Below are 17,123 nucleotides of genomic sequence, written 5' to 3' on the forward strand. Positions count from 1 at the left end.
TGATTGGTGCCACTAGGGTTACAATATGAGGCACATATCCAATTAAGGACATTTAAACCCGACCTCCCATTAATTTAGAGCAAATTTTAGGTTGTCCTAGGGGTAATTGTCAAATGACTTATACACATAGCCGGCCTTTTACCTGAGCGACCGAAGCGGTCACTCAGGGCACCGGCATTCAAGGGGGCACCTATAGCTGGCTACCTATACCGAGGGCACCTACACCTGACTTCCTATACTGGGTGGACCTATAGCTGGCTTCCTTTACTGAGGGAGGGCACCTACTCCTGGCTACCTATACTGAGGGCACCGACACCTGGCTACCTATATTGGAGGCACCTATGCCTGTCTACCTATTGGGGGAGACCTACAACTGACTTCCTATGCTGGGGGCACCTATGCTTGGCTACCTATGTTGAGGGCACCTACACATGAGATCCTATACTGGGGCAGATATACATTCCTGAAAGGTTCTAGACTTCATTTTTAAGTTTATTCAGGATAATGCACTCTTTTCATCCATTTCATGGTTATTAATAGTATTTTTTCTAATATACATTGCAACAGGATCTGGATAGGATGGCTATATGGGCACATACATGGCAGATGAAATTCAATGTTGACAAATGTAAAGTCATGCATTTTGGACGTACTAATGGTCTAGCACCATACAAAATAAATGGGATACAGTTGGGGACATCAAACTTGGAGAAGGACTTAGGAGTACTCATTGACAACAAGTTAAATAATCGTACTCAATGCCAAGCCGCTGTAGCTAAAGCTAACAAAATTTTGGGATGCATTAAAAGGGAAATAAAAACTCGAGATGCTAGCATAATATTGCCCCTGTTTAACTCTCTAGTAAGGCCACATCTGGAATATGGAATTCAGTTCTGGGCACCACATTACAAAAAAGATATTGCAGTTTTAGAGCAGGTGCAGAGATGAGCAACAAAATTGATACGTGGGATGGAAGGTCTCACTTATCAAGAAAGGTTAGATAAACTGGGTTTATTTAGTCTAGAGAAAAGACGCCTTAGAGGGGATCTAATTAACATGTATAAATACATCAGAGGGCAATAAAATAGCTTGGCGGATGAGCTTTTTGTCCCTAGGCCTTCTCTAAGGACTAGAGGACATGATCTGCGCATGGAGGAAAAACGTTTTAGCCATTTATTTAGGAAAGGGTTCTTTACAGTAAGATTGATTAAGATGTGGAATGCATTGCCACAGGAAGTCGTTATGGCAAACTCTATACCTGCATTTAAAGGGGGCTTAGATGCTTTCCTTGCGTTGAAAGACATCCATGGCTACAATTACTAGGTAATGCCTAATGATGTTGATCCAGGGATTTTATCTGATTGCCATCTGGAGTCGGGAAGGAATTGTTCCCTTTAGGAGCTAATTGGACCATGCCTTGTAAGGGTTTTTTCGCCTTCCTCTGGATCAACAGGGATATGTGAGGGAGCAGGCTGGTGTTGTACTTTATACTGGTTGAACTCGATGGACGTATGTCTTTTTTCAACCAAAATAACTATGTAACTATGTAACATATGGGATGTATCACAGAGATTTGAGCATTTAGCGTGATGTGTTACGACTTCAAAAAGGTTGGGAACCACTGTCCTAGGAGGTAACTCAGGAAAAAAGGTGAATTGCATATGTGCTTGTGTGTGTGTGTGTGTGTGTGTGTGTGTGCACACGCAAAGAGGATGAAGGGGGGCACAAAATTCAGGTTTCGCTCAGGACGCTGTAAAATCTAAGGCCGGCCCTGCTTATACATATCTAGTGACAGGACCATGCCAGGTTTCCATGATTGATTCAAAAGATGCATCAAATAAACCACTCAACTGGCATTATTACTTTCTAATCTCCCTAGAAGGACACCCAAATATGTCCTATGTATTATAGAGGGTAGTAGAGAATTATTGTGGCTGCTGGCTAGCGAACAATTTGAAAAGTATTCTGTGGTCCATGCTAATGAGGAAAATTGGCCTGGACTGCTTTGGGTCGAGAGAGTCCTGAGTTACTTTTGGGATCACGGCCACTGAGGCCTGCAACCTGGTGTCTGTAAAGGAAATACTCTCTCTGACTGTTTTAAAGAAGGAGGACAAGATAGGGACAGAGTAGCCATCTAGGCATGGAGGTTTATTGGACCTCTTCAACTGAGATATCATTATTGAGGGCTTCGAGCAGGGACAGAGAGGCATTTCAAAAAGGGATGTAGCAAAATACATTTTTTGCTACGAAAGTAAAGACATTTTGAGGTTAAGAGCATAGTTCCTGCAAAAGCTGTTCAAAAATGTCAACTGTGGTTCTGGGGCTGGCAGTGACCTCACTGACTTGGCCATTTTTGGCCCATTCATTGAGGATAGGAGAGGTGGGGGTCTTATTTTTAAGGCAATTGGCCAGCATGGTGAAATGCTTATTTGCATTTTAATTATAAAACTGTTTGTGTTACAGATTGACCAGCCAGCTCATCATGGTAAACCAGAACTCCTAGGAGTGTGTAAGGGGCTAGAAAGGACCAAAATGCCTTCTTGTTCTTACTAAAAACGCTATGCAAAACAGAAATATGCCTTCTTAAAACTTAAAATTTGTATGAGACATTACATGCTCTCACCAACCTGAATAATTGCAAATACCTTCTGTTTTAAGAAGGTACATTTCTGTTTTGTATAAAAATGTTTGCATAATCTTATGTATAGTTCTGTGCCTCAGTGGTTCTTAGTAAGTGTGTACAGGATTGAGCCTGTCAATTGTAAATAGTGAGTGCCGCGTTCATAGGGTGAGGTGACAGCTTTTCTCACCGAAGTGTCATAGAGCATGCTCCTGCCTGGCACTCTGGCTTGCTGGAAGATTATTGTTTCAACTGCATGTGTATTTATTTTTCTCCGGACATATGTGGAACTTTAGTGCACTTTCTAATTGGACAATTGTATTAATTATTTATATTATTTATATTTATTTATTTTTACCCTAGAAAAAATGTCAGTACAGCATTCTCCTTTTCAATTCTTTGGGCTTGTTCACGTCTCTGCGTTGTAACAGATCTCAGTCATTATACTAACTCACTGCATGCAGGCTTTGAATTAAAGTGTATGTTAAAGTGAGCATTGCAATGCATTTCACACTCGTTATTATGCATGCATCATGCAACACGCACAGTGTTAATCCAGCCTAATAGTTCTGTTTTTGCTCTATGCAGTGAATTGTTTATTAATAATAATAATAATAATAATAAAATATGAGAATTTAGGGATAATCTGTACACAATGGTCTGTACACCAGAATACTGTTACCACACATGCAAAGAAGTTAAATGTGAATGACCCTTCAATTTTAGAAAAGCATTACTGGCTGTACAGTATATTGAAAAAATTGCTTTGGATAATATTTAATTACAATACACTGTATATATTGCATTGACAAGTGAAGTGTTATATCATTGTTTCTTAAAAATGGACTTTAAGGCTACTTTCACACTGGTGCGTGGGACAATATGATTCCATTGCTAATGTGATGCAGTGATATTGTAATTGTACATTCACATTGGTGCATTAGCAGGGTGGTGCGCCAGATCTGTTGGCGATAGTGCAATACATGCAGTGCAGCAGTACAGCATAGCATGTGCATTAACAGTTGCAGTGAGGCATACTTTGTAACTTTTCCTTCCATCGTGTTTTGTTCCTGTTTTTACAGTGAACGCAACATGAATCCCCAGTGTGACCCACTAGCAGCACTTTTCTAAGCACAATGCTATGGGTGATTTTTGACAGCAATAAATAGGCAGGTCGACCAAGAGTCAGATCTCTCTCTGACCAAATCTGCTCTGTCCATACACCACAGGCTGATTCCCGATCAATTTTAGCATGAAATCTCTTGGGAACCACCGGCCTCGCAATGCCACATTTGCCATTATCCCCCGAATGTAAATAAATATGACTCCCCCCCCCCCCCCCGGTTGGCTGTGCATTAAAATCTCTCACCTGTCCAGCTGCTGCAAGTGTCCAGTTCCTCCTGCATCCTCCATTTGCATTACAGGTGACTGCCAGATATGGCATGTGGTGCGTCTATAACGTCACATACACTCCAGTACTGTTTGGCATTCACTTGGGAAGCAAGTGGCGCAAGCAGGAGAAGCTGGACACTCACTGTGGCTGGATAGGTGAGAGATTTTAATACATGGGATGACACATTAACATTTGGGGGGACAGCAGCCAGGGGTTCCATCGCATTTGCAGCTTGTACCAATAGGACATGCTGTTACCTCTGCGCACCTGATCCACCACATGGGCACCAGATTTTCCGGCTTGAGTGATACATTCAATGAATTACAGCCTAAAACCGTTTGAATTGTCCATCGGGCACACCATTAATTGTCTACCAATTTTCATCCAATTTGATAAAATTATTGAATCGGATGGTCTATCAGGCTGGAAGATTGCTAGAGGAATGGGCACCTTTATCCAGTCAGAAACATCTGATCTGTATACTTGCTCAAGGTCTATGGCTTAAGGAGGCAGAGGATCAGAAGGACAGCCAGGCAACCGGTATTGTTTAAAAGGTAATGAAAGTCAGCCTCCATATTCTTCTCACTTTAGATGGTGTCCTTTAATCACTTTAAAATGGCATTTAGTCAGGTGAAAAATAGCCATGTAAACCAGCACTAACTACCTGTTACTGTACCTGTACTAATGTGATGCTTCCAAATGACATAATAATAATGTAACTTTGTAACTAAAAAAAGAAAAGAAAAAAACTAGCATTCATGTGACAAAACAAAAGCCCATCACTATACAGGTCTTGCAAGAGCAACTTTAAAATCTTTATAATAAGTTTAACAATTTAAGGCAAACAGTCCACTCTGGGTAATGCTCCAGCAACCTCACGTTTACATCATAGCTAATTTATGTGCGGTGCATTATAGACCGACCTATAGATGATGTTTAATAATGCATGTTGCTATTAAAATATGTATTTATTACCGCCAGATTTGTGTATCAGGTTCACGGCAGTACATGAATTTTGCATTAATCACAGACATAAATTTGTGAGTAGCGATAAAGTCAGTAGAGGGGGGAGGAGAGGCTAAATGGCTAATTCATTTATCAGCACTTGAGCCCAGTTCTTCTGCAACCTGGTGCAGAGGTGGCTTTTTGTGCTTCTGGCAGAGCGCGCAGCCTTCTCCCCCACTCATGGTCACATCCAGCGCACAGAACTGCTCACTCATCCACAATCCTCATTACAAATTGGTCCTCCTAAGGACAGCTCAGCTCTTTTCTCCTGTGTGTAAAGCATGCAGCAGGCAGCAGCAGCAGAGCACTTTCTCTTAATTATTACAGTGAGCAGCAGGTGGAGGGAATCCTGGGATGAAGGGATGCTCTGAAGGACAAAGCCTCTTGCTGGATACACGGCTCTCCTAAGAATAGGAAAACTAACATCTCTCTGCATCTTTCACTTACGCTATGCTCTGAAAGAACTCATTCCAAGCTAAGGGAAAAGGCAAGTAAATGGAGCACAATCACATCTACAACACCTCTCTCCTTTCTCCTAAGTATGGCTGTGGCTTGGGATATGTACCTGTTATATACTACAGTATCCTGCTTTGTCTAGGACTGCCAGGTAAGTGTATTTTTTAATATCCTGCCTTATAGAGGCTCATTCTACTTTTGTCATATGCAGTGTATTGGGAAGCATGCTTGATGTTCATCTGCAGGAGCTGGCATAGAGGTGGCACAGCTACAGGAAGTAACTATGTGATAAGATCTGCAGGAGACAATGAGGCCAAGAGAATGAACTAGGGTGTAGTACCCAGTGACAGGTTCTTTTTGTGTAGAGGCTAACAGTAGTCCTGTCAGGATATATAGATTGTAAGCCTTTCAAGCAAGTCATTAGAGTGTATTATATATTGCTGGTAATTAGAGGATGATCTGAAAACATTAAATGGTGTTCAGTAAAAGTGTGCTGTTCTAATTCAAGTATCAGTTTTGCAAAATGTGGAGTTAATTAACCATAATTAATAATTAATACTCAGTTAATGTTGGTTCATGAAGCCAGTGCCTCAATAATTAAAGATGTAGAACGATGTACGAGATTTCTAGGAACTTGTGGATCAAAGTAAGAAAGGGATGCAAATAAATGGGCGGCTTTTGAAGATGTGTGACATTATTTGCAACTTCTGTATAATGTATTACAAATTCTGCTACTCTCTTTAAACACTAATTGTTGGGATTGTAATTTATATCAATTGCATTATATATAAATTGTTCAAATATTTAAATTGTTCTTTGTAAAGATTGCATAGGATTAATGGATTGGTACTTGAATCCAGCTGACTAGGATAAAACAGTGGAGATGATCTATGGACGCAGATACAAGGAAATGGAACATTTCCCCATAGCAACCAATCAGAATCACTCTCCACATTCTATCATCTGGAACATGATTGGATGTACTGGGTAGCTGCTCCAATTTTTCTCTAACTTCCTTTGCACCTGCTTTGATAAATTAGCCTTAGTTTGCAGTATCCCTTAGCAACCAAGCAGACCTTTTCATTTCCTTATTGTAGCCAACAGCTGTGCTGCCATCAGTCACAATACAGGATATATGACCGAGCTTTGTAATGTGTCTTCAATTAGGCTGCACGACTTATATTGAGGGTAATGCAATTAAAGAAAAGTATAGATAACATAAAAAATACATTCATTAAGAAAACACTCTAGCATTCAAATCTTAAAAATATCTCATTTTTCATCCTGGCATTCACACTGTGCACCTGGTGGTATTGACTAAAGTGTCCTTGCAGCAGCCGGTATACTCATCTTCTAAGTGGCTGTAAAGTCTTGCATACAGAAATGCAGGTCAGTGATTCACAGCTGATTCAGAACTCTGCCCTCTTCAGCTCTAGAGATTGCTCAGTAGAGAAACATGTGACAAGATGCTGCATTCAGGGCTTATAGGTAGAAAATCTCTTCAACAAGCCTGCATAAAATCTCAGGTTAAAACCTACCTTAAAGCAACTACAAAAGCAACCACTGTTCTTAAGCAGTTACCAAAAATTAGGTTACTTCTAAAAGATATTTCTTGAAAATAGCTGAAATAAGAAAAAAGATGATCCATTGACCTGTTGCATTCTGTACTGCAGCCAACTAAAAAGGTGATAGGTGCGGTGATGCAGGCTGATAAGTGGCAGAGTGCTATGGCCCTGGAGGGTCATATGACAGTGCTGCAGATACTAAAAATGGTTAAAGCGTGGCACGTGGTAGTAATGTAGCTAGCCATTAAGAGTTGGGACTCCCCATTGAAATGCAGGTGACACTCCTAACAATATACTGTATTTAAAATACACTGACATACAGAAGGGCAAGTAAAATTGACATGGCTATTTTATTGATTGGCATATTAATAGCAAGCAATATAAATCAGTAATACACATCAAATATCAAAATATCACAGCCCTGCACCACCCTGCACAGCAAATGTAGCATAACTTTTAGACAAGTGCCCATTTACACACACCCACCGAGAATGATGACTACACAACAGAAAATAGCCAAGGATAAAATTCATAACTAAAGGGAGGGGTAATTGATGGGTAAGTTCCTCCCAGCTGAAGGACTGGATCTGACTGAGCCTGGTATCTCATGGTAAAACAGCCAATCACGGTGCCTGCTTCTCAGGGATAACTTTACCCAGCAACAACTAGCCCTGAAATTAGAAAATGGGCAGGGGGTAAAAAAGGCTCACCAGAAATGTAATTTAACCACCAGAAAATTGTACAACCATGCTACTTATAAAAGGGAACACCACGTCTACATTAGGGATAATGCTGTGCATGTATTTCAATACATTCCACAGAGATGTTGCATGATTCTGCTCACATAAATGTTTAAATTTTGCATGAAACCTTGGCTATCAAATCAATATAATTTACCAACAAGTGTATGCCAGTAGTTAGAGACACCATTCATTCTAATTATATACTAATTTAAGCTACATGTACCCACTAGATTTTCCTCACTCATGAAGATTATTCTTGATCTACTTGAAGAAAATATCTGACTTCAATTACAAGGACATTCGATGGAAACACGTAATATCCAGGCACTGCCATAGAGCCAATGCCTTTTATTCATTTTACAGGGTCATTTAACAAGTAAAGTTAAGCCAGCACTCCAAACTAAGACATTTTTTAAGAAATACCAAGGCAATGTTTCAGGAGTTAGTAGGTCCCTTTATCAAGGCAATAAATAATAAATTATATTTTGCTTCCTCAAAATCAGCGCAGGTTGCATTATCTGGGCAACTGAAACATGGACTGCTTTTGAGGAAGTGGGATACCCTTTCCTTCTATATTGCTATGATAAAAGGACCTACTTCTACCTCCCGAAACGGTTGCTTCATATTGATTTAATGAAGGGATTCTTCGGAGTATCCCCCACATAGAGTCTTCTGACCATAGTACTTCCATTTTCTATGCCTTCTATGTGTAATCACTTACTGTTAGGTTTGGGTCTAGACTTTTTTGGTGTTGCTGCCTACTTCTCCTCTTCACCTCATGGAAGGGGCAACCCCTACAGTGGAGAGTTTCTCTGTTGAAAAAAGACAGTACTGCTATAAATTACATAATTGCATATCCTGTCTAATGATATTAACTTATTCAGAAGACTGATTGTTAGCAAAGCCCAGTCCTTTTCTTTTCTCAGATGTGCTCCAGAGTTGGTTGCCTTGTTTGCCTCTGTTGCCTCACAATAACAACCCAGAATATAAAGACTGGATCTCAAGTGGTTTTCTAGTCTTTTATTTCTCTTATTGATTTGTGTACAAATGGAGTAGTGAGCATCCAATGCAAATCCTTTATTGTATAAAAATAGCATTTAAAGAGGAACTTTATAATAAAGCTGATTATTTTTTCAAATAATTTTTTTCTAAACTATTTAGTAAATGTTTGCCTATTGTAAAGTATTAGATTTGCATTCACAATTTTATCACAGATACCGGCATCTTTACTGCTGGCAGGGTGAATCACTATAAAATGTTTCCCCCTCCCCTTTCCTCTTGTGAAATGAGCATGAACATTACCTGATCTCCCAGAGTACTCGGGGTGAAAAGACTGCATGACATCATAGCCTAGGATCAATATCACTAATAGCCTAAATAATGTATTGCTTTCAGCTATAAGAGTACATTTTATTCACAGTTATATACCACCCTCATATGATGTAATATACCAGCAGGTGTTAAAACAGGCCACAGGACCAGATCTGATAGGAGATTGTATGCCAACCATTCAAATGCTAGCTATATATGAACCAGTGGGAGTAAACTTACTTACATGAGCCATTCCATTTAAACCTCCATTGTCTGCCTTTATAGAGCCCTGTATGTTATTGCCTCATTGGGACATGGGGAAAAAAACACATACCCACTGACATCAACAAGTCATAAATGCTCCATTCAATGTCACAGAGTCACGTCCAATGGCAAGAAAACCTGGGAATCCTGCTCCCCATTCAGCAGAACTGTAGGTACTGTAGGTACAGCTGAAGAACTGTAGGTACAATACTGAGAGAGAGAGTGGAAACATGGTACAGAGAGAGTAGGAGACATGTTCTATCATCAGTCACAACTACATCCCCTGCCCAGCTAAAGCAGAAAGAGTACTGCTTACAACACTTGGCCACTCCCAAATGTAGCAACCATGTAACCCAATATGCACTTCAGGCCTGGGGCTCACAGAAGCTGTCTTCGCCACACTTTGGAATCACTAGTGATTCCAAAAGTTCATGGCTAATGAAAGTTAATGTAGGTTAACTCACAAGAGCAATTGCGATGACTTGCAGCAGGGACAAACCCATGATTTTCAATCGGGGGATTCCTGAAAGGTCTCCCTCAGTCACGCACAATACAGTTTAATAATATGGTAGGACGTTGTCATGCTGGGTACACACAATGCAATTTACCACCCAACTGACAGGATCTGACGATTATTTCCTAAATGTCTGCTCTGCTCTCAATCGACAATGGGATCGATCAGGAGCAGTTTGGATACAGATAATAATGAGGACAGCTGACATTGGTAATGAAGGGGAAAGTGAAGCATTTACACAGCAGGGCAAAGGGTTGTGCTCATACCTGACTCTAAGTTACCCAGAGCTACTCCATGCTCTGTACACATGCTGCTGCTCCATGCTCTGTACAAACGCTGCTGCTCCATGCTCTGTACACACGCTGCTGCTACATCCAAAGTCAGCTGTATCATGGAAAGAAAGGGGGCAGTGCTGTGAGCTGCAGGATGCCTGCAGATATTCTGGTGTCTCAACTTGCGTTTTTCCCCAGACACTGCACCGGCCCTGGTCTGAGGGGGGATTCTGGGCAGCTGTATCCCCCCCCCCCCCCCCTGCGTTTGCCAATGTGCAGTATTTAGGGAGAATTTGTGCTCCAATACAAAGTATAGGATCACTGTAAAAACAGTTTTCAATTGCTGTACAAAAGTCATTTTGCAGCAATTTTACTAGCCATAACATAAAAAAATGAAAAAACATTTGCAGTACAATTGCTAGAATTAATGGAAAAAATGCTTCAAAAACATCAGAAATCACTCCGAACAATGCCCCCAAAATTGTGATTTCTAGTGGGCCCAAACTTTAATCATTAAGAGACCTTCCAGCACATACACGTGATTTAGCCGCCGGTAGATTTGGGCGCAGAGTAAAGCCCGGTGGCGCTAATTACTATTCCCCCTCCAGGATAGTGTGGAATGATGTATTTCGGCTTACAGCTATTGCTGGCGGCCAAATTACAGTGTTTTTAGAATAATCTGTGCACCATCTTTTGAAGCCGCCCCAAATTACTCACTGAGCACCACTATAGCTGTAATTTCTATTACAGTCTATGGTGGAGCCGGCTGCTCTGCACCCAAATCTCCTGCGCTGTTTTTACAGCGATTGCTTCCACCATCTGAAGGGCTAATGCATTGTTCAAAATGAATACTTTAAACTAACAATATTAATGAGAAGTAACTACTTGCAATAATGGGTGGCAGCAGAACTATTTTCTCTATCCTCTAAAAATGTATGCATCTGCCAGCTTTGTTGCTAACTAACAAGAATTATGTTTGATAATCCTTTCGAAGCACAAAATGTGCTGCCTTAAGGAAGCTGAGTTAGCTGATGCACCCAGTTATTGAAGGACAGTTGTGTTTTCTCTTTATGGCACTTGTAGATCTTCAAGAACTTACTATTATAAAGGCACTACTGCTGTATTACCGTCTATTGTTTGAGCTTCACCTAACGCCTGCCCTTCAGACGTGAAAGTGGAACAACACTTGTAAAGTAAGGGCTAGCAAGAAAACAGAGAAAACTAGCTATTCTACAGATAAAGTCCTTGCTATTAATTGTTTGCTGGTTCCAGTACTGGATTATAAAATCCTTTGTGTCGTGCTGCTACCGCTCACTCTTTTTATGAAGTCAGTTCAGCAAAGAGTCTGGACTTGTGTATTTACTTTGGTGTTTCAGGCTTACTAATGACACAGGGTACATACTGACCAGATTCACTATTTGCACAGACTTTTCATTTAAACTCAAAGCTAGTATTTCCAGGTGCGGGGTGAAAAAGCCTGGCTCGGGGTGACCTCTGGGCAGGATATGCAGAGCGTGCAGCGGAGTATTCTGCAGAGCTGCCCTTCTGGGATCCGGACAGTCACAGCCTGTCTTCTTTGGGTCCTCCAAGGCTCTCGGGTGAGATCGGCATCTGTCAAATGATGACAGACAGTGAACTGACCATAGAGATAGAGTGCCCCCAGGAGGACAGTAGGAGGAAATGCGCCATTGGATCCCGTGGAGGTGAGTTATCTGCAGAGGCTGCTTGGGGAACTCTTTGATTCATTTCCTGTATTTCAGGGTCTAAAAGCAGAAAAAAATGGTACCGCTTTTAGATGCAAAAATCCAGAATTATACCGCCAAGGTGGTTAAAGTGGTATTATACTCCCAAAACTAAAATTTCAGTAACTACATAAAAGAACATTTGAAAGTATTACCACACATTCTCTGTGTCAAAATGTATACCGGTATTTTCGCTGCAGAGAACAGTACAAGATAGCTTATCTCTGTCTCATCAGCAAATGCTGAAGACACTCTCTGCCGCTGTTTTGATTCTGCTTCTTCCTCCCTCCCCCTCCTTCCTCCCCCTCCTCCCTACCTCTGCTGAACAGATGCATCACACCGGCAACAGATGGGTTACTTTGGCAGAAAAGAAGAGGGGTAGAATGAAGGCACATGCCTTCAGAGTGTTTCAGCCAGCAATGATTACATTTTTCACTAGCCAGATGTAAGCAAGTCTGTACTGCCCTCTGCAGTGAAAAGTATACATTTTCATACACAGGGACAGGGGCGTCTCTAGCCATTTTGTCACTCCAGGCGAGAAATCCTGTGGCACCCCCCCCGTGATTGCCCCCAGTCCCATACCCCGCACCCCTCATGGTGAACACCACTCCTGTGGTGAACCCCACCCCCAAGACCCCCAAAAATCATAATGCAGCAGCGTTTCACCAGAAAATGTACTTATTGCGGCATGGGTTCACCAGAAAATAGTTGTTATGCAGCAGAGCGTTTCACCATAAAATATACTTATTGCGGCATGCACTCACACACACCACACACAGTACACACACACACACTATACACACACACACACAGTGTACACACACACACACACACAGTACACACACTGCACACAACATACACACTATACACAGTACACACACACACACACACACACACTAGACATGCACAGCACAGTACACACACTATACACACACACACACACACACACACACACACACACACACACACACACAGTACACACACTGCACACAACATACACACACACACACAGTACACACACTGCACACAACATACACACTATACACAGTACACACACACACACACACACACACACACACTAGACATGCACAGCACAGTACACACACTATACACACACACACAGTACACACACTGCACACAACATACACACACACACACAGTACACACACTGCACACAACATACACACTATACACAGTACACACACACACACACACTTTAGACACGCACAGCACAGTACACACACACACACACACACACACAGTACACACACTGCACACAACATACACACACACACACAGTACACACACTGCACACAACACACACACACACACACACACACACACACACACACACACACACAGAGCACACTGTACACAGCACACAGTAGACATACACTATACACATACAGAGATAGGAGGAGTGGAGTGAGACTGAGAATAGCCTGAGATGGAGCAGTTTATCTGTATTGCAGTCCCACATTACACAGAGACTAGTTGCTGGTAATAGGACTGCTGTCCCTGCCAATCTCTTACACAAGTCAGCAAGCAGCCCTCCTGGAGTCTAGGGACTGTCAAAACTTTTCAACCTGTTTAAGACCTTATCTGCACATGCAGTCATTATAACAATGGAGAGAGACCAGACAGATTTTTTCCCACTGACCCTCCAGACGAGTTCTACATCATGCTGTGTATATTTACCAGCTAGCCTGCCCTCTAATTGCACTTTTATCAGCTAGCCTAGTATTTTACATTGCCTTACATCAACAATCCTGAATACAGCAGACACAGGACCAACCCTAAATCATTGAATGAAAGGTGGCCTGGGGGGAAGTCAATGCCTGGCTGCTACACAGTCTCTACATCCACGCAGTTAGCAGTAGCAGAGAGAGAGGGACTGAATTCTCAGGAGTTGGACTCAGGAGCTGATGATGCTGTACTCCTCGGATCCCTGACTAGGATGAGTGCCTTCTCTCACTGACTCATTCATTACTGTGGTTCTTTGAATCATTGAGCTGAAGTCCAGTCAGCCCCGCTGCTGCTGTGTAAACTGACACCTGAGTCAGCTGAGAGGCATTTCTTCTCTCACTACTCAGTGCAGAAGCGCCCTTGCCTCTTCCTGTCGCCTTAGGCGAAAATTTATAGCTGCCTAATGGCTCGGACGCCTGTGCACAGGGAATATGTGGGAATGCTTTCAAATGTTCTTTTATGTAACTAAGTGTAGTTGCTGAAGTTTTAATTTTGGGAGTATAACCTCAATTATAATCAATTATATTAGAGCAGATGTAAAATCAGACCCATTTCTTGAAGAAACAATATGCTTTTATTAAAATGCTAAATCAGAAACTTGATTTACATTTAGGTTTCTTGATCTACATTGATATTGGGATGTTTTATCAGGTTACAGTCCAGTAGTCATGACGTCTGGATTAAAAATCACGCCACACACTTCCTCTGTTCAATTTTCTGCCTCTCTGCTCTGTAAGAGATTATAGAGATGCATTAAGAAAACACTAACCTTGATATGTTTTCCAGAGATCCTATAGTGAAAAGTAATTTAAGCAGCCTCTTAGAAAACCTACACCTAGCATGGTTCTGATTGCCTGTTTTACAATATATTGATCATCTCGCACACCCACATGCCCCAAGTTCATCTAGGTCTGAGTGATCTACTTAGAAATGGATTGCTTGAGGATTCAGCCTGCAAACTCCAAAATCTTCAGGAAATTGCAAGGAGCATGTCAGGTCAATGTTGTCAGCCGCAAGGGTTTTGCACCTTCAGTACATGCAGCATTTTACAATGAGATAGAAAGCTATGTCCAGAGTGCGGAGGCTCAAAGAGTTTATCTTGTACTGAATTCATCACTTTCACTGCAATTTGTACTGGTTGCCGTTGTGCCCCTTCATTAAAAAGCTGGAGGTACTTCTTTAATGAGCAGTTATCACAACTATTAATAAGGAAAGAACTCTTTTGTTTCTATTATAACACATCTGCTGACCTGAAAAACATCTAGATTTACATATATATCAGCAAACAAGCTCTGGGTTGTTTAAATTCTCCACGAATATCAACTCCCCTTTCTCTGGACCCAGAAGCATACTACCAGTGACCCAGAAGTCCACCCTGCAAATTTGTCATGGGGCCCCTGAGATCCAAATTTCTCCCCGCCGCAACTGATCCCCCAATGCCCCCTCCCCGACCCACTCTTCCCCGAGACAACTGCAGAGTAGTTCAGGGAGCAGAGTTATGTTTACCTGATTCCAGCTCTGTGGGTCTCCTCTTACATGCATCACAGCCGCACACTCCCTGCTGCCATTGGCTAGCTCCTGATCACGTGACTATCAATCATGTGAACGTGAGCCAGCGAATGGCAGCAGAGAGATTGCAGCTGTGATGCATGTAAGAGGCTGGAGCAGGTGATTATTGCACTGCTCCCTATAAGACTCTGCATGGGGGTGGGGAAAGGGAGGAGGACAGTCCCTGGGCCTCCCTGCAATCGTGGGGTTCAAGGAGGCTATTATTTTGCCCTGGTCCCTACTTACAAACAGATTCTCTCCTGAGAAGTTTTTTATAAGTCAAAATTATTTTAAAACATGGTGAAAGGTGGATAAATCATTTACTGTTGGAAAACTTGAGATGTGGACATGACATACAGTGTAAACAATGTATTTTAGTTGTTTTTTTTTCAATGTGCTTTATTGTACTAACAAGAGTTTATACAATACTTTAATATGTAACAACAAAAAATGTGAAATAACAAGCAGTACAGTATATTTTGGACAATGAAGACAATTTCTGAATGTGTGAAATGTATATGATGCGAGGAAGGGACTATCTGTACAACATGTACTATCTGGGCCGGTCATGTAAGAAATCACTTCTGCTTTATACAGTTCTACTTCAGGCAATATTTGAAACTCTATCAAGTTCATTTTTGTCTGTCACTTCTCTTCCTGACACAACAGATATTTAGTGAATCTCTCCCATGGAGGCCATAATAACCTTTACCGCTTGCTGCCCATGCTATCACTGCAGAGAGTCACTCATTTCCTGTTAATCACGCCAATGTGAGTGAGAGGAAATATTCTACGCAAAGACGCATTCATACAACAAAAACCTGCAGAAGTTCTGAGACAGCCCAAACTAAAATAAACCTTTTGGTTGACTTTCTTCTTCCAATTTAAAATAGCTGTCATGACCATTTTAAAGAGAGCCTGAGGTGGGCTCATAAAATTAAAAAACAAAATATGCTACCTGATCCCGGGGGGCTGGGAGGATCAGTTAGCTGCCAAAACCGATGATTTACGCCGCTCTTGTGGGCCACAGTGGCCCACTTTAACTTTTGTGGCCTCTGGGTCATGATGCCAGAAGGAGAGAGAGATCTCTCTCCCAGCATGCAGGGAGGCGAGGGAACGGCAGGGTGCGCAGCCAGGGAGTGAAAGCTGCCCAACTGCAGCTCTAGACAGCCTGTAGGAATGCCCCTCTCCTCTATTTACAGAGTGACAAATATAGTCGCTAATTTAATGGGGCTATAGCACAGAGGTGGGGGGGCAGAGACCAGTGGTGTGGGGACAGAGAGGCATGTCATGAGGCAGAGAACATGCCTCTGTGTCCCATCTGCCCTCCAAGGAACCACCTCGCTAAGATTCCCACACATGCAGTAATAGTTTGGTAACATACCAAAAAAATGTTTCTTCAATTCACTCAGACCTACTCGGCAATGTAGAAGTCTCACCAGAGGAATAGGTTTTTGCAGCAAGCTGTGATTTTTCCTTCAGCTGGTCTGCATGCTGTTCCTGTGTCCTGTGACACCTTACAAGAGAGTAAAATACTTTCTGCATCACTTTAAATGTGCATGTATGCCACTAGAGGGCTCCCTTCTTTTTGTCACCATATAGATCTGCACATCTAAATGGATACAGAAAAGTCTCTTTGTCCCGTCTAGAAGTGCATCAGATCAAATGGGGTGAGTAGCAGGAGGAGGCGACTCTTCCTTTTGGCTGTCTCATTTATCCGTAACACTGCACTGCATGCTGATTGTTAGTAACCAACAGGTCAGAGCTGGTCTTAAATATCGAACATTGTTACTTGCTTGCTAATTACAACAGAGAGAAAATGTGTGCATCAACCAAGTGAACCTGACAAATCTGGCTTTGCAAATTTGGCCTATTGGCTAATCACGAGACATTGCTCATGCAAATATGCATTTGCTTTCGCATGCCTAAATATGCAGGGTCAAA

At 41.9% G+C, this 17,123-nt stretch overlaps 1 protein-coding gene across 1 annotated transcript in view; it reads left to right on the plus strand.

Annotated features, from left to right (window-relative positions):
• The first annotated feature begins 5,513 nt into the window (after nucleotides 1-5,513).
• Nucleotides 5,514-17,123, plus strand: part of GPR139 (G protein-coupled receptor 139) — a 165,330-nt gene continuing 153,720 nt past the window's right edge. The window contains exon 1 of the mRNA XM_068246861.1: nucleotides 5,514-5,625. Coding sequence (XP_068102962.1) covers nucleotides 5,514-5,625 — 112 coding nt within the window. The remainder of the gene's footprint in view (nucleotides 5,626-17,123) is intronic.

The sequence above is a fragment of the Hyperolius riggenbachi genome, chromosome 7, assembly GCF_040937935.1.
Source record: "Hyperolius riggenbachi isolate aHypRig1 chromosome 7, aHypRig1.pri, whole genome shotgun sequence".
Lineage (NCBI taxonomy): Eukaryota > Metazoa > Chordata > Amphibia > Anura > Hyperoliidae > Hyperolius > Hyperolius riggenbachi.